This window comes from Elephas maximus, chromosome 3, assembly GCF_024166365.1.
Source record: "Elephas maximus indicus isolate mEleMax1 chromosome 3, mEleMax1 primary haplotype, whole genome shotgun sequence".
Taxonomy (NCBI): Eukaryota; Metazoa; Chordata; class Mammalia; order Proboscidea; family Elephantidae; genus Elephas; species Elephas maximus.
Genome location: NC_064821.1, coordinates 45,759,507 through 45,780,989, shown reverse-complemented (window position 1 = coordinate 45,780,989; position 21,483 = coordinate 45,759,507). Strand labels below are relative to the sequence as shown.

The window sequence follows — 21,483 nt, the reverse complement described above, 5'->3', positions numbered from 1 at the left end:
TAAAGCTGTATGCAGAATAGCAATGATCTCTCTGCAATGGGATGAGCCTTGATCCTGGGAGGTAGAGCCCTTAAAATGGAAGACTCCCAAAACAAGCTGAGTCCACATACGACACGAAGCTTAGGAACGCTTTCCATATCTCCCTCTGAGCAAGCACACAAACCCGGCCTGAGCTGAGGAAGGGCCAGTGTCAGGGCCAGGAAGGCCAGTGTCTTGAGGCTATGGTATGTTTTTTAATACCCTTTCCAAGGAAGATGTGAAGCAGCTCATAACCTATACAGGACAAGAACTGAGAAACGTAGGGTGTCGGTGCAACTGAATGCTGTTCTTAGCCCTCAGCTTCCAAGGTCAAGGGAAAAATGGTCAAGACAGGTTCTAGATCAAACAAAATTTTTCCTAGTGTCAAAAACTCCAGGAGGAATTTAGTGTGGAGGTGAAGTTTCAGGAAGCCACCAGTGACACATTTACATACCAGGCTCTACATCTGTTGGGGCCATGGTCATCACTACTACTGATTCAGTTTACCTGTGTCAAGCACTGTCCTTCAATACTGTGTGGGTGGGGCAACTTTAAAACCCTCCCATCAAGTGGTAGTGCTCATGTCCTTTGATTCTGGGAAGTGACTTTTTGGTGACTGCCTCAACCAGCAGCACATGACAGGTGACACTACACGACTTCCAAAGCCAGATCATACATGAGCCTGACAGCCTCAGCCGTCTCTTGGGACCCACCCAGCCTCCATGCTGTGAGGAAGTCCCGGCAACAGTGGAGAGGAGCGTAGGCCCTGCCGAGCCCAGGCCAAGGTCCCAGCCAACAACCAGCCAAAAGCCAGCACCAACTGCATCAACTTTCCAGGCAGGTGCATGAGCCACCTGGACGGCAGATCATGAGCCCCCGTTAAATTTGAGGTGGTCTGTTACCCGGTAGTAGGTAACTGGAACTGTGGGATTTCTCATTTAATCCATGCCTGTGAAGCTGCATTACTTTGTCCAAAGATGAGGAAATGGAAGCAGGGAGTGGTTAGTAACTTGCTGAGAGCTGGGAAGGGATTTAGGCACAGGTGCTGTGCCACCAGCGCCCACACACTCTCCCTCAGTGCCATGCAGCACCTCACCCCACAGTGCCCTGCAGTTGGAGAACCTGGAGACCAGGGCTGTAGGCAGAGCCACCGAGGCTTCTCACTATCCTAGGCCTGGCCTTCCCTTCACCCCAGGCCTCCTGTACAAGCAACCAAGCTGGGAGCCCCCTAAGGGAAGGGTCACCTCTGGTGGGCTTGTACCAGCCAGGGTCCAAAGCTTGCTTGGCCATGAACCTGGCCCTCCTCAGACCCCAGTGTGATCGGCTACACTAACTGAGCCTGAGTCTTGACTAGCCAACAAGGCCATCACTCTGATCTGACTTGAAAAGGCTTAGTGATTTCCACCCCCACTAACTGTTACCACCTCAACTATAAAATAGCAACACTATTGCCGTATCTGGTTAATGCTCCCAGTATTAAAGTCCTGAGGGAATGAGGGACAAAAAAATGGATGTAAGAGGGTTCGGGGCCAGAGGTATGGCCTACAAAGCTGCCGTCTCCTAATCAGGTAGGAAAGAGCCACTGGCTGATCTCTGTGCTCTGGAAGAGTCAGGCAGGGCCCCACTTCTTGAGGACATGGAGGACAGAAGCATCACTGGAGTCCTGATCTGGGGAAAGGACTGCGGCTATGCCAGAATACCCAAGTCCAAAGCCATGTGGTTTATTGGGGGCTGGGGCCACAGCGGCAGGGTGGGTTACGTGTCACAGTCCTCAGGGATGGCAGCTGTGATGATGAGTGAGGACTCCATGACACCTGGGCCCGCAAAGCTCTCATCTGCACACAGTCTCTGACTGGGCAGCTGGGAGGCCAGGCTGCCCTGGGCCAGGGACTCTACAATCACCTCGGCTGAGCTCACCTCCAGCTCGGCGGGTGGCTGGAGCGCCACCACCACCATCTTCTCATCCTCAATGATCAGGTTCCGGAGCTTGCGCTGCCGTGGGTTGTAGTTCTCTACACGGTCGTGGATCTCCATGTGTCTCCGCAGGTGGGCCTGAGGTAGACAGGGGGAGCTCAGGGCTGGGGGGAGGTGAGCCTGAGATGAAGGGAGGGGAAGCCTGAGGTGGAGGGAGGAGAGAGCTCAAAGGTGGGGGGAAGTGGGCCTGAGGTGGAGGGAGGGGAGCTCAGAGCTGGGGGAGGGGGCCTGAGGTGGTGGGGGGAGCCCAGGCCCTGGGGGAGGGGAGCCTCAGGTGGAGGGGCGGGGAGCTCTGCCCTACCTGCCGTGTGAACTTGTAACCACACTCTGTGCACTCGAACTTCCTCACTCCTTTGTGCCTCCTGACGTGCACACGCAGCTGCTCCACAGCTGAAGGAGGGACAAAGGCATGAGGAGCCCTCCAGGAGATGTGGGAAGTGGGCCAGGATCATGCCCTGAAGCTGGGAGACTGGGAGCCCCAGGGCCCATAGGGAAACAGGCAGAGAGTGAGAGGGCCTGAGCAGAGGCCAGGAGTTGCCTACTGCTCTACAGGACCCTGCCAGGACTCCACCACCCTGAGGTTGCTACAGCATAGCAGCCAGGAGGACCTGCCCACCTCCGCTGCCCTCAAAGCAGCTTCACTCTTCTCTGTTCCATTATGGGATACAAGAGACTCCACAAGCAGACAGGTTCTGCTGCTGGAAATGAGTGACTGAAAACCACTGTTGTGCCCAGTCTCTCCCCCACAAGCCCTCCACCTCACGTCAGCAGGAGATGCAGGTGACCCAGACCTTCCCCAGGGAAGGGCGAGGGTAGGTGACCTTCTGCCAGCCCAGGTACCTTTGAAGGTTTTCCCACAGATCTGGCAGAAGTGGGGCCGGCCCTCCTGGTGGCGGCTGGCGACATGCCGCAGGAGGGGCCCCTTCTCAGTGAAGCGCTGCTCACAGAACTCGCAGCTGAAGGGCCTCTCGCCGGTGTGGGTGCGGTTGTGCTTGTCCAGGCTGGCTACAAGGACAAACCAGGGCTCAGCTGCCTGGGCCTGGCCCCAGGGCAGGGGCGTAGGGGAGAGGCCTGCCTCACCTTGGGTTCGGAAGGTCTTGCCACAGAGGTGGCACTGGAAGGGCTTCTCGCCCGTGTGCGTGCGCAGGTGCATGTTGAGGTTGGCCTTCTGAGTGAAGGCGTGGCTGCAGAACTCACAGACATATGGCCTCTCATTCCTGCCCGGGCGGGGGACACAGGGCAGAGGCATCACTAAGGGAAGCTGTCCCCTTCACCTCCACCGCAGCTGGGAGCATGCCTGGGCACAGAGCCAAGGAAACAGGGCAAGGCCAACACAAGGCTGCTTGCACCCTTGGACCAGGCCCAGACTGCATAGAACCACAGGGGCCAGGGCAGGGGCCCCACCTCCATCCCAAGTGGAAGGAGACACCTACAGGGCTGGGAGTCTCAGGACACAGGCATACCAGGGTCCAGGAGGTGTGACCAAGGACCAAGAACTTGCCCAGGGAGACACAGAAACCCCCTCCCAACCTCTCTGCCTAGCAAACTCTTGCTCACCCACCAGGTCCCCTGCCCCAGAAAGGGAGTAGATCCTGGATTTGGGGGCAGGGACATGCTCTCATCCCACATAAATACCAGCAAATTGCCTTCCTGGCCGGCTGGTGGCTGACCCGGGAGCCAGGGAGAGGACGGCCCCCACACCTGTGCTTGGCCTTGATGTGCATCTGTAGCCCGTTGCGGCTGGAGGCCCGGTGCCCACACTCCTCGCACACAAACAGCTTCTCACCGCGGTGCTTGAAGGCCTCATGCAGCTGCAGCTCCGTCCGTGACAAGAAGCACTTGGCACAGGTGGGACACTGCCAGGCAGAGGGGGCCAGGACCGGGATGTGGACAGAGTGGGGATGACGGGAGCAGCCGGTGCCCTCCACCACCCACATGGCAGCCTCCAGCCACCTCATTCCTGCAGTTCCAGTGTCCCAACAAGCCTGGCCCGGCCCAGCAGGGCACTTACAGCATGGGGCTTGGGGGCTCCGTGCAGCTTGATCATGTGGCTCTGCAGGTCCTTCTTCTGCATGAACTGCTGGGAGCAGGAGGAACACTGGAAAATAGGTCCCTAGTGACCTTGGGGCAATGATAGACGCCTGGCTGCCCCCACCCATGGGGGCGGGAACTGGAGGGCAGGGCCTGGCCCGAGATGCAGAGAGGATCATTGGTCTGGTGTGAAAGAGGGGCCAAGGGCACAGTGCTCAGCTGCCCAGAGCCATGCTCACAGGGACACCGAGCCTGCCCTCTCCAGCAGTGAGGCTAAGGTATGGGGGCACTGGATGGGCAAAGGAGGCCTGACACCGCCCCTATAAAGGGCTTGGGAGTAGGAGTCCCAAGGCTGCACCCCAGTCTAGAGGCTCCCCTCCATCCACACCTCATGGGCCAGGACCAAGCCTGACCTTGTAGGGCATCTCCCCCGTGTGGGACACCATGTGCACCCGCAGCTCCATCCTCCGGCGGAAGGTCTCCTGGCATACGGAGCATGTGAAGACCTGGCAGTGTGAGGGGCAAGCAGGGCCGGCATCAGGGGGGGCCTCTGCCCACGGCGGCAGCCTCTGCCCGGGCTTCCACTCGCTGCTGGGAGGAGTCTGCCTGGGGTGGGGGGGACGCTCGGGTGGGAGAGGGCAACATATAAACTGCCTGCCCTGACCATGCAAACCCACCATACCAGGTCCTTCTCATGCCCAGACAGGCCACTGGGAAGAGAAGGGCGGGGTTCTGATGGGTCCTGCCACCTGTAGCCAGCGGTGGGACAGGATGGGAGGCAGGCTGGGAGGCCTTTCCAGCAGCCACCCCCTGTGGACGTACCCTTTCTCCAAAGCTCAAGGTGGAGGGGGGCCCAGAGCCTAGGCAGACAGACCCAGTCAGCCTCCCAGAGGCTCTCCTGGGCTTGTCCCTATAAAGCCAGGCAATGGACTGAATGGCATCTGAGGACAACGTGGCTCTCCCATGTCTACAGACCCATCCAAGACAAAGTTCCAACCCAGATGGCAGGCAGGCTGAGGCCAGCCGCCAAGTACCTGCTCCGAGCGGGTCATGCAGTTCCGGGCTTCATGCTCCAGGAGGTTCTCCTTCCGGAAGTAACATTTCCCACATTTAGGACACTCAAAGGGTTTTTCCCCAGTGTGTTTCCTGCCAAAAGAAGTCACAGGAGGATCAGGGGCTGATGGGGCCCCCCGGCCACTCCTTCCCCCAGTGTCCTGTGGCCTCCCCACAGACCGGTGGGTGCTGACCAGCAGATAGGAAAAAGAGCTGTCCTAAGCCCAGCCCAGGCTCACCATGGGGCTTGGTCAGACCCCATGAAGCCCTGGAAGGGACAGGCTCCTTCGATTTGGGCTGAGGAACCTGCAGGGTAAGCCCAGAATGCCCCTCGTGGAGATCCTGCAGGGCCAGCAGCCACAGCAGAGAGCAGGCCTCAAGCCCCATTTCTTCCGGCCTCACTACGCAGCCACCACTGACCTGACCACTACAGAGGCTGAGGGGGTGGCCCAGCAGGCTAGCATGCTCTCTGGAAGCAGAAACCATTCCTGGGTCCTGACTACCTGAAGAAACAATTCAATCTGCCCAGGACTTCATGGGCTCCACATTCAAACCGTGGCCAGAAACTGACTACTGGTCCTTACCTTCACTGACAATCCCCCAGCGCAGTGTTGGAGGCAAGGCAACAAGGCCAACACAGTAGAACAGAGGGAGCCAGCTGGAGAGACCTAGGCTGTAAGGCCACGGAGGTGAGGAGCAGACCAGCTGGCACAGGACAGTGCACCCTGCTCCCACCCCTGGCTCCCTGACAGGTCTGAACTTCAGTAGTCAGAAGGGTTTTTTAAGACAGAATGAATCACTTCTCTGCTCAAAACCCTCTAGCACTTCCCCTTTTCCTCTAAAGGGCACACCATCCTATGCCTGCTGGCCTACCTCTCACCACACGGCCTCACACCCTCAGTCTCTCTGCCTGGCTCCCTCCGTTCTGGTGTGCTGGCGTCCTTGCCCTACCTCCAACACACCAGGCTCACTCCTACCTCAGGGCCTTTGCTCTGGCCCTTCCCTCTGCCCAGAATGCTCTTTCCCCAGTTATTCACTCAGTTACATTCCTCTCCTCCTCAAGTCTTTACTCCAATGTCACCTTCTCACTGAGTCTGCCCAGACTATCACTATTTAAAATTGCAACCAAACCCATCAACTTCCCAGCCCCCTGGCACTGTTCATTTTTTTCTTTTTCGTAGCACTTCTCACTTCTTATTGTACTGTATAGCTTCTTTATTTACTACAATTGTTATATGCATCACTCTGGTAGAAGGTAAGCACCATTAGAGATCCTTTTTGCTCAAGTACCCAGAGCAGTCTTGTCTGCTACCTGGCAGATAGTCTGTCAAATAAATGAACTAAATGAACCCTGACCTCAGGGTTCAACCATGAGTCGGCTCCTATCAACCTGCCAGAGGCCAGATGCTTTACTCATCCATGTTGCCATGTCACCTGTCCTTATCCCGCATCCCACTGAGGCCATTACTACCCTCCCAGTTCCCTGGGCCACTCCAGCCAGCCGAAGCTCTAGGTACGGATGGGGACAGTGCTGTGTACCAGAACCTCATGCTGGGGGAGCATCCAGGGGAGTCCAGGCAGAACTCAGACCACCCCAAGCCCCTTCCCACATTGGGATGGTCCCAAGACTCCCCTGGCGGCAGCTGCCTCAGAACAGAACATGCAGATACACACATAGGTCCCACCCCGGCTCCAACGCCAATCGAATGTAGTGGCTTCCTAACTGTTATGCCAAGAAAACGTATGTGCCTAACCTGGCCTGGTCAAGAAACAGTGCTATAGAGGACCAGTGAGGTCGTGGGCTGGGGCACTGGAAGGCACGTCATCTAACTTGCCATCCCTAGGGGCCATGTAGAGAGTCTGGAGCAGCACTTTCCAAAGAACTCTACAGTAGTGGAAACACTCTACATCTGCGCCGGTCAATTCAGTAGCCAGTAGCTACATGTGGCTGCTGAGCATCTAAAACGTGACTAGTGCATCTGAGAAACAGAGCTTTTTATCCACCTTTGTTAATAGAGCCACATGTGGTTACTGGCTACCTTACTGGACACTGCAGCTCTAGACACATGCTCTTTGTTTACATGCCATTGAAACTGCGCGTGTACCTGCGTGCTCTGCTTTGGGGCAGCTGCTGCCAGGGGAGTCTTGGAAACATCCCAATGTGGGAGAAAGCTTGGGGTGGTCTGTGATCTGCCTGGACCCTCCTGGGTGGTCTGCCAGCATGAGACTATGGTGCAGACTAGCATTTCCCCCAGAAATGCAGGCAGCACCCACCCTAAAGATCAGCACCGTGGCCCAAAGCCCAACTGCCTAGCTTTAGTGATATTGAAGGTCAGGCCTCAGAGCCCCAACTCAGGGCCACACACTCCTCTCATCCCCTGGAGAAGACACCTGGGGTTAAAGGTCCACGGTGGATGGAACGAGGTGTCCACATATCCATCCCCAACCACAGGGCTATGGCTAGAAGGATGAGGAAGAAGAACTCTAACCAGGCTGAGCTCTCAGTCCCTGATGAGCAGAGGCGAGCCAACACCAGCAACCCCAGAAGTGGGGTGCACAGGCCCCTCCCCCAGTGGCAGATAGGAAAAGGAAAGAGTAAGACAGAGTGTTTACCTGTTGTGGACTTTTAGATAGTATTTGCTGAGAAACTTCTTATGACAAGTGGGGCATTCGACTGGCCCCACTGCGCCTCTCCTATTCTCAGCAGGCTCAGCCATTGGGGAGCCTGAGCCCAGGGCTGGCTCAGCTGCACAGGCCTTCATGATTACGTTGGACTTTCTCTTGGCAGACACAGTGTCAGGCTCAGAAACGTAATCGCCTTCCCCATCATCCTCGACTTGGACCACCACTTCCCACTGGAGCAGAGAGGCAGCAGGAGAGGCCATGGTCACCAAAGAAATCAGCAGGGGGGCTCAGCTCTATTTTCATTCTAGGTCCCAACCCAGGTACATCCCAGAGAAGTTCCCTCATCAGTGACTATTCCCTTCAAGGTCCCAGGGAAGTCAGTGGCTCTGTTTGTGGGAAATGGAAGCCTGGGGAAACACCTGACCCCCTGTGGGGCACACCGCACCCCAGGATCCCGGCAACCTTGGACAGTGCTAACCCAAGGCTGCAGGATAAGCTGCCTACCTAGGTGTGAAGAAAGCCTCTGGCCCAAACCCAGGTAACAGAGGTTCTGCCTTGGGTTCCAGGTATACGACAGAAAAGTGCCAGTCTTTCCCCCCTACCTCTGCCTCCCCTTCCCAGCACCCCTGTTCACAGTACCTCATGACTCCCACCCTGTAGCTGGACACCTTCAGCCTCAAGGGGCCTCGGGGGTACTTTACAGTTCTCAGGCTCCTTGTCCTCTGGTGGACCAGGCCTCAGGGCCTGCCTGAACTTCCCATGGAGAAAGGAGGGGCTCTCACTCTGAGCAGGGGGGCACAGTGGGGGCCTCTGAGGGCTGTGGCTGCTGCTAGTATCCTGACCCCTGGGGGCCTGACCCAGAGTCCCTGCAACTTCCTCTTCCTCCAAGCCCGCTGATTCCTTGAGGCAGCTGCTCCCATCCTGGGAGGCAGGCTTTCCCAGCTCACTCTGGCCACTTGGGGCCTGTCCCACCAAGTTTTGGGCCTTGAAACTCTGGCACAGCTCCACAGCCTCTGGCACTCGCAACTCCCTGGCTGCCAGAAGCACCTGATCCCGGTTTCCTGAGGTGAGAGCAAGATGACCAGTGTAAAAAAAGTCCAGCAAGAGGCCAAAGATCTCTGAGAAGCCAGCAGGGAGGACAACACTGCCACCCGAGCCATCCCCGTAGAGGCTCTGGAAGAAGTGGCTGGAGCAGGCGAGGACGCTCCAGTGCGCTTTGAACACCAGGCCCCCCACGTCGAGGGTGGCGTCGCAGTACTGGCCGGTTTCTCGCTGCTTGTTGAGCTCCTGCAGGACCTTCACGCTGTGCTGCACGAAGGAGCCGTCCATGGTCTGAAGAGGAGGAAGGCAAAAGGGACACCTGCCTGGCCAAGCCGAAGAGAAAGCCCCTGGGTGTGAGACAATAGAAAGAGGGGGTTTGCTCTACTCAAACATTCACCGGAGAGAAGGTTTGGGTAAAGGTTAGAGAATGCACGCTGATAACAGAAAGAGACTGGGCGCCTCTGGAGAAACGCGGGACAGGTGAGCTGCCCACAGTGAGATTGGCCAGAGAAGATAGGTGGCAGGTGCGCAGGCGTATGGCTGGGGGTGGGCAAGGCATGGCAGGGAATAGGAGAACCAGGGTTGTGAAGGGGTGCTGCTAGGAGAAGTCAAAGTTTGGGAAGAGCAGGCGGAGGGGGCGGCGAGAGAACACCGGCCGGAAAGACGGCGGCGCGGCCAGGTGAGCTGAACCCACGCCCCGCCCACAGGTCCTCAGCGGCCGGGCGGAAGGAGTCGCAGTCACAAGCCCTTTAGCGGCCACGGCGGCCCACTGCCTCCCACCCTCGCCCCACGCCCTCCTCACCTGCCCGGTTCTCCCCGTGCCGGCCCCACTGTCCCAGTCCCGGTCGCCCCCACAGTCCCCTGACCAACCGCCCGGGGCTGTACGTGCCCAGCGGACCGTGCGGAGACAGTCGCGGTCGCCGCCGTCGCCGGACGTGACGTCAGGGCGTGCTGGCCGGGGCGGGGCGCCTCAGAAGCAAAGGGACTTTAGGTCCTGCTTCGGGGGCGTGGTCACTCAGCGAAGGACCAATGGAAAGCAGAAAGGGGCGGGGCCACGCACAACCCTTTCTTGGCAGAGCCCCGCCCCCGCAGTTGCCTAGCAACACCAAGCTGGACGCCGCGTCTTTGCTGGACTGTCTGTAGGGTGGTCTCACCCAGACGCTGCAGACTTGAAGCAACCACGCCCCCCTCCATCTCTAGACAGGAAGCGTAGCCAAGACCCAGACACAGATTTTACCTCTTTATTGTGTATAGGGTTGCTACGAGTTGGAATCTACTCTGGCAATGGGTTGTTTTTTTTTTTTTAATTGTGTCAAAAGGACACTGGTGGCACAGTGGTTAAGAGCCCGGCTGCTAACCAAAAAAAGTTGACAGAATCCACTGGCCATTCCTTGGAAACCCTATGGGGCAGTTCTACTCTGTCCTATAGGGCCGCTACGAGTGGGAATCAACCCAACAGCAAGGGGTCATTGTGTAAAAATGGTGTTGGGGTCGTCTGACTTCCTCTAACTTCACCAGGGAGAGGAGAGACTCACCACCAAGGCTGATTCCTATGAGGGGAGGTCAGACATACCTCCACCCTCCAACCTTTTTACCAATTCTGCCACCAGCTGTCCCTCCCAAAGCACCCTCTACTTCTCTACTGGGTTCGATAATTCGTTGCAGTGGTCATACAGAACTCTCAGACCATACTCACACTTATGGAGTTTATTAGGGAAGTAACAGGTTATAATTCAGGATCAGGAACAATTTAAGATATAGTTCTTCAATCAGGACAGCTCCTCAGCCCTCCTCAGGCCCTCTCCCCTGGCCCCTGGGCCCCTCCAGTTAGCCTCTGCCTTGGTCAGGCAGGTATTACAAAGCTATCTAGCTCCCCAATACGTGCCCAGAGGCACCCCACTCCACCTAGAAACCTCTTGCCCAAAGGCATTCGGCTCTCTTGCTCTGTGGGTCAGCACACCCACTGTTGCCGCCTTGCTCCATGGGCCGGGAAGCCCACTGCATGGTCTCACGCTGGTCTCCTGGTTCTGCTGCCACCATTTATTTCTCTGCCACTGCTTCTCATTCTTGAAGTCTCATGCTGTCTCCAGCGTTATAGCTCTCTCTCTGTTTCCTGGGTCTAGGAGGTTCTCAGCACAGGGGCCCCAGATCCAAAGGACACATTCCACTCCTGGCTCTTCTTGGCAGCAGTGAGGCCCCCCCTGCTCTGGGATTGGCTCTGTTTTAAGTCTAGTGGGATGGTAAATTTGACCAATCCCCTCATTAGGGTTCCATACACTTATTTTCATGGTTCCACCCTGACAGGGATTCCATGCACCTTATCTGCATTATTAGCAGAGTGTCCAGTCCCCGTGGGCCACAAGTAGCTTACTTGCATAGTCCCTCCCAATAATTCTGTAGGAGTTACAAGACCAAGCGTAGCTAAAAGGGCTATGTTAAATATTTCACTGAACTACAGGTCACCCCCCGCCCCAGCATTTTAGCCGTGGTTCTTCCATATTTGGAGGATAACCTCTCCCAATCATTTTACCAATCCAAAACAATTAGTCCTTCAGTAGGGCAAAAAGTTCTCAGCATAAGGTCTCTCAGGTCCCAGACATCCAGGTCTGCTGCAGATATCCATCCAATCTGGTCAGTTTTCCAAAACTCACCTAAGCTTCACTGTTTCTGGCATCTGATAAAATTTAACTGAGAGAATATTATTCCCCTGCTCTGAGCCTCATAAGCTATCAGCATAGCAAAACCTTTAAGGGACTGTACTCTCCAGTCCAGGAGTGCTTCCCCGAGTCCGCTCTTCCACAGTTACAGCTGCTACAATTACCGTTTTTACAATCACAACCCTGCTAACAATCAAGGCTCACAGCTGAGTCATATAATCCTATCAGCATCTTCCCCCATCCTCCCTTCCCCAGACGCATCAGGAAAAGAGGAAACTATTCAGTGGTAATCCTTCCTTGTCCTGCCTCATTCTGAGTGTAAGTACACTCACAGAAGTGTGTAAGCCACCCACTTCATGCCTTTATCTCTCCCCATTTTACTTAGCCAATTTCTAAACTGCCCATCCCTATCAAACCAGTACTCTGCACAGACAAGCATGTTCCTTTTTTTTTTTTAATAATATTTTATTGAGTTTTTAGTGAAAGTTTACACAGCAAGGTAGGTTTCCATTTGACAATTTCCACAAGCATGTTCCTTGATCTGAAGAATCTTCCGTTCCGGCTGGAACTTTTAGCATCTGCATCCATAAACAAAGTCAAGTCCAGAGCAAGCCACCAAATTGCAGCAATTTATACCAGCTCATGGTGTCAAACATCTCCTTCTCTTCAACAGGCAGCCTGGGGCCTGAGCTGGGGCATTCCCATGGGCTGGGCCCAAAGGCCTCCTGGGAACCCCAGGCCTTTCAAGCAGGGGAGGCTTTCAGTGCTGCCCAGGCAGTCAGGTGGAGCCCCAGCGCCTAGTGTAGTCCTGGATGGAGGCCTGGAAGTACTCTGTGCTGTTGAGATCTGGGCGGCAAAGGATTACATAGCACTTGGGGAGGAAATAGCCGCTAAATCCTCCATACAGACTGCTCAGCACAGCCAGCATATTGATAGCAGGCAGGTATTTGCCCTGGTAGACGCTGGCCATGGTGAAGAAGGTGATCCATGATACGAAGTTGAGGAGCAGGCTGAAGGTGACACACTTGGCCTCGTTGTAGTTCTCTGGCAGGTCCTTGCCCAGGTAGCTACATACAAAGGCGCTGAGAGAGAGAAGCCCATTGTAGGCAAAAGACAGCATGAAGCCCTGTGAGTTGGCCTGGGTGCACTCAAGCACCACCAGCTGGGAGAAACGCTGGTATTCCCTGGTGGGCAGCGGGGTCCACACCGCAAGCCACATTAGACAGATCAGCAGCTGGGCTATTGAGCTAAACACCACAAACAGGCCAGCACCATGGTTTTGGACCCAGGCACGGTAGAAAGTGGGGACCTTGGCAGAAAACTTGAAGATGAAGACCAGCTGGAAGGAGCGAATAGTCAGGCAAGACAGGAAGACGGTGAACCCGAGGGCAAAGGGGGCCAAGCGCAGCAAGCAGGTGGGCAGTGTGGGCTCACCAAAGAAGCAATAGAGGCTGCAGCTGCCCACTGCCAGAGACCCCAGCATAAGGAAGCACAGCCTGCCCCCCGCTGACTTTACTACAGGGGTATCAAGGTGCAGGCCAAACAGGCCGGCAGTCCCAACCAGCAGCAACAGCAGCAGCGTATTAGTCGCCAACAGCACCCAAGAGATGGGAGTATGCCAGGTGAGAAACACCACGGTACGTGGGAAGCAGGTCTGGCTTCTCTCGGGTGCCCATTCTTCTTTCCCGCATGGCTGGCAACGGTAGAGGTCTGGAAGGGAAGGTGGAGAAGGCTCCTGAGAGCCAGGTGAGCAGACCTGGGAGAGCTATATCAGAAGAGCTAGGTTCAGCCAGGCCTGTTGAGATAGGAGTAACCCTGAGTGGGCTCCCAAGGCCAAGCGGGACACACATGTAGATCCTGTATGTTCCTGGAAGGGATTTGCAAACGAAGAGGTCACTAGGAAGGACCTTAGCCTGGTAGCTCTGCCCACATACCAGTGAGGCTCTCATGGGATAGAAGCAGGCAGCCCCTAAGGGAGAATATTTGCATCTTTATCCCAAGCACTTCCATTAAGCAGACCTACCTTCCTGTGCTGCTGCTCTGTGCATTTTCTAACAACAGAAGTAAAATAGTAGGAAATTCCCACCCCAGCAGAAATATTCAAAGGTAAGAATGGCCTCAGGAGTCCAGCACTGGTCCAAGGAAAGCATTCCCTTGGCTACTTCAATTTGCTCTCTGATCTCTACCTTGCATCACTAGGTGGGAAGTGGGGGCTGGAGGGGTGGGTATGCTGGTTTTGTGGGCTGCAGACAGCTAGAATCCGTATTCAGGGTTCTGGCAAGGGCAATAGAAGGGACACTGTACAGATAGGAGGGTACAGAAGGACTGGTAGCTACAGCCATCTGGATAAAGAGATTGAAGTTAGGATGAGTCTGCACCTATAGAAAGTATGATGAAGGGCACACCTGGCCTGAGGCTTTGACTTTGTTGTTTCTTCCTGCTTGACCAGAATTCAGACTGGCGGTGGGTCCAACCAAAGTGTACCTAAGGGCAGAGTGCCTGGGGCCCTGGCTCTGGGACCAGCAGTGCACATGTGGCCTGAGGCAAGGCCTCAGATCCTGGGAGCTGGGTCTCCACCCATTCACATGCCCACTCACCACTCTTGTTGAGAAAGGTTCCAGCCTCACAGGATACACACATGAAGCAACAGTGGTGGACACCTGTGACCATGCGCCGATACCCTTCTGAACAGTCTTGGTTGCACACAGACTTGGGCACCTGCAAGAAGACCAGGTGTTGTGCAGCCCCATGGAGGGTCCCAAGTCAAGTGACAAACTCACGAGTGGAATGAAAGGCACAGAATCTCCATGTGTCTGCCCTCATGGCTCCCTCCCAGTGGTGTGAACCAATGCCCACCAGGCACCTGTTTCCTAGCCCGTGGAACCTCTCAGGCAGGGCTGGATAGTATGGTAGCCTGGTACCTGGGGTTCCTCTCCTGCTTTGTGAAGAGTGACAACATTGCCCCCAGTCTGCTCATAAACCAGTCATCAGAGAGGGACTGTATCCCTACTACCTGGTTGTTCTTTCTGTGCCACTGGATTTTGGTCTTATTGATATCCAGCCGAACTGGAGGCCATCTAGAAGAGCCAACGACTCTGAAGGTCCACTTTGGGCCACTCCAGTCCCAGGTAATTATGTCGTAGCCACTGAGAGAGTCCCCACTGTCGTTAAAGGTCAGGGTATCTTTCCGAATCTGCTGTAGAAGCTGAAACACAGGGTTCATGAAACCACCTCAGGGGACATAGGCTGCCCCTCCTCTGCCCGCCCAGTCCCCTCCCCTGCCTGGGGCCTTCATGGGCTTCCGTCCTGGGTGGTTTCAGCCTGCCTGGATGGTTTGGTCCTTAAAGCCCTCTGCCCTCCTGGGAAGTCTCTCAGCCTGCCCAACTGGCCTCCTGGGAAGAGGTCTTTAATGAAAGGGTTCTTTACTGGAAGCTCTGGATCGTGTCCTTGACGCTTCCGAGGCAGGGTGGATGAGGGGACGCAAGGTTCAGAGAAGAGAAGGGACCAATCCTCAAGTCAGGCCTTCGTGTCCCCCACTCCCAACCTAAGGGTGGCCAGAGAGTGACCACACTGCTTGCCTCAGGAGTGGCTGTTCCCTTTGATGTAGGTGCCTGGGGCCAGGCTGTCTTACCTTCCAGGGGTAGACAAGGCCCCTGGAACAGGCTCCTGAGGGGCAGCCCAAGAGGTGGTGGAGGCCATGAGCCACGGTGTACACAGCCTGGTAGGCATTGTATGCAGAACTCATGGAGAAGGTGCCAAGTGTGGGCATCTTGTCCTGCATGAAAGCCCAGCACTTTCTGCAAAGCTGGTTGCTGCTGCACCAGGAACCCTGAGGGCATGGTCTGACTACCCCTTTGTTTGCCCGGATGTAGGCCTCTTCAAAGTCCTTCAGTCCTAAGACCACCCTCGGCCGAGCGGCCACACCCAGCACTGTGCCGATGCCCTGGATCCCTGGCACCTTGGCAATGTGCGTAGAGATGGCCCAGTCCTCCGAGGCGACCCACACCTTGTTAGTCAGTTTGGCCAGCACCACAGACTCAAAGAACACCCTGGCAAGCTGCCTGTTGGCATAAACAACCACAACAGTGGTCCTCACCCGGGCCAAGTCGAGTATCAGGCCCTGCATCCTCTCGTCGCCTGCCCGTGCTGAGAAAGGCACCACACCCTTAAAGGCAATGCAGATGCCCTTCCGGGTGGCTTGCCCCTCTAGCGCCTGCACTCCTAGATGCCCGTAGTCACCATCGCTGCCCACCAGTGAGATCCAGACCCAGCCGAACCTCTGCAGCAGCAGCACGATGGTCTTCACCTGGTTCTTATCGCTGGGGATGGTGCGCAGGAAAGACGGGTACCACCGCTTGGAGCTGAGCATCGCACTGCTGGCCGAGTAGCTGATCTGTGGGAAGTTCGGTGCAGCCAAGTCATGGGGACCAATCTCAGTGAGGCCCCAGGGCTGGGTCCTGTGCTGGGTGCTGGGACACAGAGTGTACTAAGACGTGGTCCCTGCTCTGGTCCTCAAGGGGAGCAGCACATGACATATGAGATTGAAAAATTACATACAAAAAACAGGGCAGGCCCCACAGCAAGGGAATCTACCTGGTGGACAAGGGGGAGGGGTGATGCATCTAAAGCAGAGGGAACTAAACTTGTGTGCAAGGAGTGAAATAGGATAATGCGTTTGGGGACCTACAAGGAGTTTCATCCAGCTAGAGGAGCATTGGTCAGAAGCTAGAATGATGGAGAGCGTGAGTAGGTCAAGTCAACCAGTTGGCAGTGAATCACCAGGCCTTTCTTCTGAGGCACCTCTGGGTGGACTTGAACCTTCATGGAAAGACTGGCCAAAATGTCCAACCTTCTGGTTAGCAGCCAAGCACATTAACAGTTTGTACTACCCAGTCAGGAAGGCCTTAACTCTTGGCCTAAGGGGCTTGGGCTTTATTCTGTCAGCCACAAGGAGCCCCTAAGGGTTTATGCAGAAGAGTGCTTGTTCAGACATGCATTTTAGCAGTATATCTCTGATTTCAGTGAGCAGTATGTTGGAAAAGGCTCAGGACTGGAGCCAAGGAGAACCCAGAGGGGGCTGTTCACATCACCTAGGTGGAAGATGGTGGTGGTCTGGATTAAGGCTATGGCAGTGGCAATGGAGAAGAAGGGGTGGCTAGACAGAGTTGAGAAGATACAAGGAGTGGCCTTGGTAAGTGACTAAGCATGGGGAGTAGGGGGAGGAAGAATCTAGATAGGACTTCTGCATTTCTGACTTGGGTAGAGAAGGTCGTGTGGCCAACTGTGCTGAAGGAGTCATGCAGGAAAAAAATGGGATTTGGTTTTACAGGAAGGTGAGATCAGTTTGGGGCCTGCTGGGTCCAGGAAGTAGAGATATCCAGTGAGCACCTGGAGATGAAGCTCTAGTGTCCAGCAAGTTGAAAGTGAAGCCATGAGCCCACAGCCTGTGTGGGATCAGGAGAGGAAAGAGGAGGGCAAGCCAGTGCTCAGGGAATCATTTCCTTTTCAGAGGAATACAGGATGAGGGTTCACTCTAGGAAACTGAGAAAGGCTATGTGGGGGAGAAGAGGGTCATAAATGCCGAGGAGGGAGCTTCACAGAAGGACTAGCTGAAGTGTCACAAAGAGTCACGCAAAATAAAGGACTGAAAAGTGCTCATTGGATTTGGGGATTCAGAGAGCCTTCCAGATCACAGCAAGGACAAGAGTGGTGGGGGCAGAACTCAAGGTTGAGGAGTACACGAAAAATAAAGAAGCAAGCAAGAATACAGAACTCTGCCGAGAAGTTTCAACGGAAAGGGGCAGAGAGAGATCATGTGGACAACGCTGAGCGTGGAAGTGTCTGGAAGGGTTTGAGGGACAAAGAGGGGTTCAGGCAAGCTCACAGGCTAAGAAGGAGCTTTAGGGAGAGTTTGACAAGTGACAGGAGAGGGGACAATTGATGGGCCAAGGCAAGGGGGACAGGACGGGATTGAGCATAGGTGTGGCTTGCTACCACCTCTCAGCCAGGAGGGAAGAAGCTAGGAAGGAAGTGGGGAGAGGTAGGTGTGTTTCTGGGGTAGGAAGCTAAGGGTGTTCAGTTCTCAAGGAATAGCTGGGAGGACAGTGAAGGGCAGAGGGCATTTGGCCAAATGCAGTAGTTTCGAAGGAGAATGGGTTTCTCCATGAGGGTGAAGGGAAGGAAGTCCGGAAGCAGCACTTGGAAAGGAAGGAGCACTGGGGCAGTGGTCATAGTGGGCAGGCAACTCTGCCATCTGAGCTATGAGGCCAGGCTGGCCTCCGGTGGCATAGCTGCTCCTGCCCACCTGACCAGTCCATGCTGGACTTCCAGAGGAGGGAGATGGACAAACTGCCGAGGCCCCAGCTTACCAGGGGCACCAGGAAGGGGCTTAGCATGGCTGCAGCTGTGCCAGCACGGTTGGTGGTGTCAGGTCCAATCACTGCCACTACCTTGGGGGAGTAGGAGGACAGGTTTCGTTGGATCTCTATGAGTCGTGTCCCCGGCGGGGAGAGAATACTCAGCACAGCATACACATTGGCAGAGTCTGAGCACACATCATAAAGCTCATAGCCCAGGGTGATATTGGGCAGCAAGGACGTGGAGTTGTTTATCTGCTCAATGGCGAACCGCATGGCCTGGAAGAGGTGGTAGCCATGGCCGCTGAAGCTGTTGGGCCTGTAGGAAAGCAAAGCCAGAGAGTCAAGGATAGGCTTTGCTGACACCCTCTACAAAGCAAGTTGCCATCAACTCCTCTCTGACTCACACTGGTCCCATGTGTGCCAGAACAGAACTGTGCTCCATAGGGTTTTCAGTGGCTGATTTTTCAGAAGTAGATTCCCAGGTCTTTCTTCCAAGGCACCTCTGGATGAAATCCAAACACCAACCTTTCGGTTAGCAGCTAAGCAATTTAACCATCTGCATCACCCAGGGACTACAAAATGTTACTGGTACTTGGTGGTTTCTTATATGGTTAAATCTACCAAGCAGTCGCTGTTGAGTTGACTCTGACTCATGGTGATCCCATGTGTGTCCGAGGAGAACTGTGCTCCATAGGGTTTTCAATGGCTGATTTTTTTGCAAGGAAATCACCAAGCCTTTCTTCATTGGCACTTTTGGATGGACTTGAACCTCCCACCTTTCAGTTAGCAGCTGGGCATATTAACTGTTTTTGCCACCCAGGGACTCCACTGAGACCCTCTACCCTCCTAGAATCCCAGGCTTTTGGGGTATAGGGGAGGAGTCCTGGGTAGTACAAATGGTTAAGTGCTTGACTACTAACTGAAAGATTGGCAGTCTGAACCCACCCAAAGGCACCTCAGAAGAAAGGCCTGGAGATCTGCTTCTGAAAAGTCACAGTCATGAAAACCCTATAAAGCAGTTCTACTCTGCACACATGTGGTTGGCATGAATTGGAGCCAATCTAATGGCAACTGGATAGACTAAATGGGGAAGAGTGGAACCTCCAGGTCATCTGTCCAGTCCCCTATAGCCATGACCTAAATATGGGCCATGGGCACACACAGATCCTGGAGGTGTTGGGCAGATGGGGGCACCCATGGCCTCCCTTGGGATTAGCATATCAGCACTGAAAACTTGGAAGTCCTGCAGCAGAGAAGCTTGCTCAACCTTGTATACCTAGTGCTCGTGAATGACGCTCACGACCTACATTGGAAACTGCTGTCTGGAACCCAACAGGGACACACTGGGAACATGATTCAGCCCTGCTCAAAGACTTTGCTAACCCTTTATGTTTTCCAGCCTCTCTACTCATTGGAAGGTTCTTCCATCATGTCATGGATTGAATTGTGTTCCCCAAAAATATGTGTCAACTTGGTTAGGCCATGATTCCCAGTATTGTGTGGTCGTCTTCCATTTTGTGATTTTCGTATGTGTTAAATATCATCACCTCTGTGTGTAGTTATAGAGGATTAGTGTGGGATGTAACACCCTTGCTCAGGAAACATCCCTGATCCAATGTAAAAGGAGTTTCCCTGGGGGGCAGCCTGCACCATCTTTTATCTTAAAAGAGATACAAGGAAAGGGAAGCAAGCAGAGAGTGGGGACCTCATACCACAAAGAAAGCAGTGCCGGGAGCAGAGCATATCCTTTGGATCCAGGGTCTCTGTGCAAAGAAGCTCCTAGTCCAGGGGAACACTGATGAGAAGGCCAACAGAGAAAGACTTCCCCTGGAGTTGATGCCCTGAATTTGGACTTTCAGCCTGCTTTTTTACTGTGAAGAAATAAACTTCTCTTTGTTAAAGCCATCCACTTGTGGTATTTCTGTTACAGCAGCACTAGATGACTAAGACCATCATTTCTATCACTTCCGTCCTCTGAGACACTTGGAGGAAGCTCAGTGCCCCCAGCAAGGAGACAAGCCTTCAGTTATCTGAAGCCGATTTTCATGTCTCCCTTTCCCTCTCCCCCTCTGCTTGCCCTACTACCTAACCTCTCTTCCCATCTGAGTCTTCTCTTCCCACAGCCAGGCTGTCCAGACCCTCTGTCCTGGGCCAAACACCAGCTGTGCTTCCCATTGAGGGCACCCTGCAGCTAGAGCCCTAATTCTCCAGCCTCATGAATCTGTGACCTACACAGACCACAAGCAACAATCTGCTTTAAAAGAAAAGCAGTTGCTTTTCTCTATTTAGACTGTCACCTTCATGAAGGCACCCACCTAATTTGTTTTTGCTGATCCCCTGAAGCATCTACTGCTGTGTGTCCTCCTCTCCCTCCCTGTGGAGAACCCTATTTGTCGTAGGGGAGACTAAAAAGCTTGGAACCTACACAGGAGAGGGGGAGGAGATAGGGGAAGGAAAGGACCACTCTTGCTTGACCCTTGCCATCTAGTGACATCACAAAGCCAGAAAATAACTTGAATGGAATTATACAGAACGACAAAGCAATGTGTCTCAAAATGGGAACTGGGCAGATGTGCCTGCCAAGGCCTAGTCCATGCTCAAAGGTGATTGCTATGGATGGACGGAGGGATTGCGGCCATTCAGGTGAGAAGCTGGCCCAGGCAAAGCTCCTGGCTGAGGAAGGCAGGCCAAGGGTCTCCACAGGCCTCACTCAGTGATGACTCTGCTGATCCCTCACTCACCTGTCACATAGGGTCACTTCAGGTTTGCGTCTCACCCCCGGATATCCAGTGTGGAGAGCGAACAAGCCAGCTATGAGGTAATCCCCTGGGAGGCTGAAGTCAGGGGAGGACTTCATTTCTTGACAGCCTAAAGCCCAGCAGCAGCAGGCCAGGGACAGCTGCAGGCCGAGCAGGTGAGTGTCCCAGGGGAGCATGCTGGAGGAATGCCTACACCTGGCATGGCCGAGGAGCCTCTGCAAGGCCGGGCTGTTTAAATAGAATACTGGGCAGCTGCTTGGGTGTGTAGCAACCTCAGGCCCATGAAAAGGGGTGGGACGAGGACCGGGTGTTTGCCTTGGCCTTCCGGGCCTGCGGGCCCCTCAGGAATTCGGGAGGGCAAAGGCAAGATGCAAACCAGGCGGTACCACGGGCCTTCCTCTCCGGCTGTTGTGGTTTTGTCCCAGCTCTGGGAGCCCTGTCGTTTTTTGTTCCAGGCACAAGGGTAGAGAGCCTCTGTCAGGAAGCTGTGGGCTCTCAAGGCCCTTTACCTGGGCCAGCCTCAGTTTACAGAACGAGACGTGACTAGGAGTTGACACCCCTTCTCTCCCAGTCCCCAGGTTTCAGACACTGAAATTTTGAGTGAATCTTCCTGGTTTCACCTGGTTACCTAGAACCCAGGGTTGCTCTCTTCAGCCGGAAGACAAATGCATGCAAACAGTGGGCATGCAAATAGTCCAGCTTTGTTTAGAACACCAGTCCTAGGACCTTTCCCGCACGAGCTGGGCTGCAGAAATCGCCTCCAGGTGGGTTTCCGGAGAGGTGGCCCCCGCTGCTGGACCCGGGGTTTCTACCTTGCCCTCTCAAACCTGTCAGGGTGGTTTTTGCATAATGTAAATAGAGCCCGCGGGGGCTGGCCCGGCTAGGGGTTGCAGAGGCGGCGACCCCCTAGAGCCCGCCCCGGGCCGCCTGGAGCCTCCCAGTGGCCGGTGGACACCCAGGTCGCTT

The 21,483-nt window shown here is 54.8% G+C and overlaps 2 protein-coding genes across 5 annotated transcripts; both read right to left on the bottom strand.

The window, feature by feature from the left end:
* Positions 1 to 7: 7 nt before the first annotated feature.
* On the bottom strand, positions 8 to 9,675 carry ZBTB48 (zinc finger and BTB domain containing 48). 3 transcript variants are annotated; one of them, XM_049877776.1, is made up of 11 exons: positions 9,545 to 9,675; positions 8,749 to 9,089; positions 7,690 to 7,931; positions 5,058 to 5,169; positions 4,437 to 4,529; positions 4,004 to 4,090; positions 3,628 to 3,848; positions 3,073 to 3,209; positions 2,833 to 2,997; positions 2,294 to 2,382; positions 8 to 2,070 (listed from the first exon to the last, which is right to left on the bottom strand). In XM_049877776.1, the coding sequence occupies exons 2-11, from the start codon at positions 9,028 to 9,030 to the stop codon at positions 1,774 to 1,776; spliced, it is 1,725 nt and encodes a 574-aa protein (XP_049733733.1). In that variant the 5' UTR covers positions 9,031 to 9,089; positions 9,545 to 9,675; the 3' UTR covers positions 8 to 1,773. The 3 variants fall into 3 exon arrangements, with proteins under 3 accessions (XP_049733733.1, XP_049733731.1, XP_049733732.1); XM_049877774.1 differs by having other exon boundaries at positions 11 to 2,070; positions 8,341 to 9,089; XM_049877775.1 differs by having other exon boundaries at positions 12 to 2,070; positions 3,694 to 3,848; positions 8,341 to 9,089.
* Positions 9,676 to 11,898: 2,223 nt separating this feature from the next.
* On the bottom strand, positions 11,899 to 21,459 carry TAS1R1 (taste 1 receptor member 1). 2 transcript variants are annotated; one of them, XM_049875870.1, is made up of 6 exons: positions 20,500 to 21,459; positions 17,768 to 18,074; positions 15,031 to 15,792; positions 14,413 to 14,604; positions 13,997 to 14,117; positions 11,899 to 13,109 (listed from the first exon to the last, which is right to left on the bottom strand). In XM_049875870.1, the coding sequence occupies exons 1-6, from the start codon at positions 20,691 to 20,693 to the stop codon at positions 12,178 to 12,180; spliced, it is 2,508 nt and encodes an 835-aa protein (XP_049731827.1). In that variant the 5' UTR covers positions 20,694 to 21,459; the 3' UTR covers positions 11,899 to 12,177. The 2 variants fall into 2 exon arrangements, with proteins under 2 accessions (XP_049731827.1, XP_049731828.1); XM_049875871.1 differs by having other exon boundaries at positions 15,706 to 15,792.
* Positions 21,460 to 21,483: the final 24 nt, after the last annotated feature.

Excerpts from the sequence above, each read along its gene's own strand:
- ZBTB48 (XM_049877774.1), bottom strand. The coding sequence starts at position 9,030 with ATGGACGGCTCCTTCGTGCAGCACAGCGTGAAGGTCCTGCAGGAGCTC. Across the intron at positions 5,170-7,689 it reads TATCTAAAAGTCCACAACAG|GAAACACACTGGGGAAAAAC; the intron begins GTAAACACTCTG and ends TTCTTTTGGCAG. Across the intron at positions 3,210-3,627 it reads GCCAGGAAGGCAATTTGCTG|GAATGAGAGGCCATATGTCT; the intron begins GTATTTATGTGG and ends CCGCCCGGGCAG.
- TAS1R1 (XM_049875870.1), bottom strand. The coding sequence starts at position 20,693 with ATGCTCCCCTGGGACACTCACCTGCTCGGCCTGCAGCTGTCCCTGGCC. Across the intron at positions 15,793-17,767 it reads GCCCCTTCCTGGTGCCCCTG|ATCAGCTACTCGGCCAGCAG; the intron begins GTAAGCTGGGGC and ends AACTTCCCACAG. Across the intron at positions 14,605-15,030 it reads GCCTTGTCTACCCCTGGAAG|CTTCTACAGCAGATTCGGAA; the intron begins GTAAGACAGCCT and ends CCTGTGTTTCAG.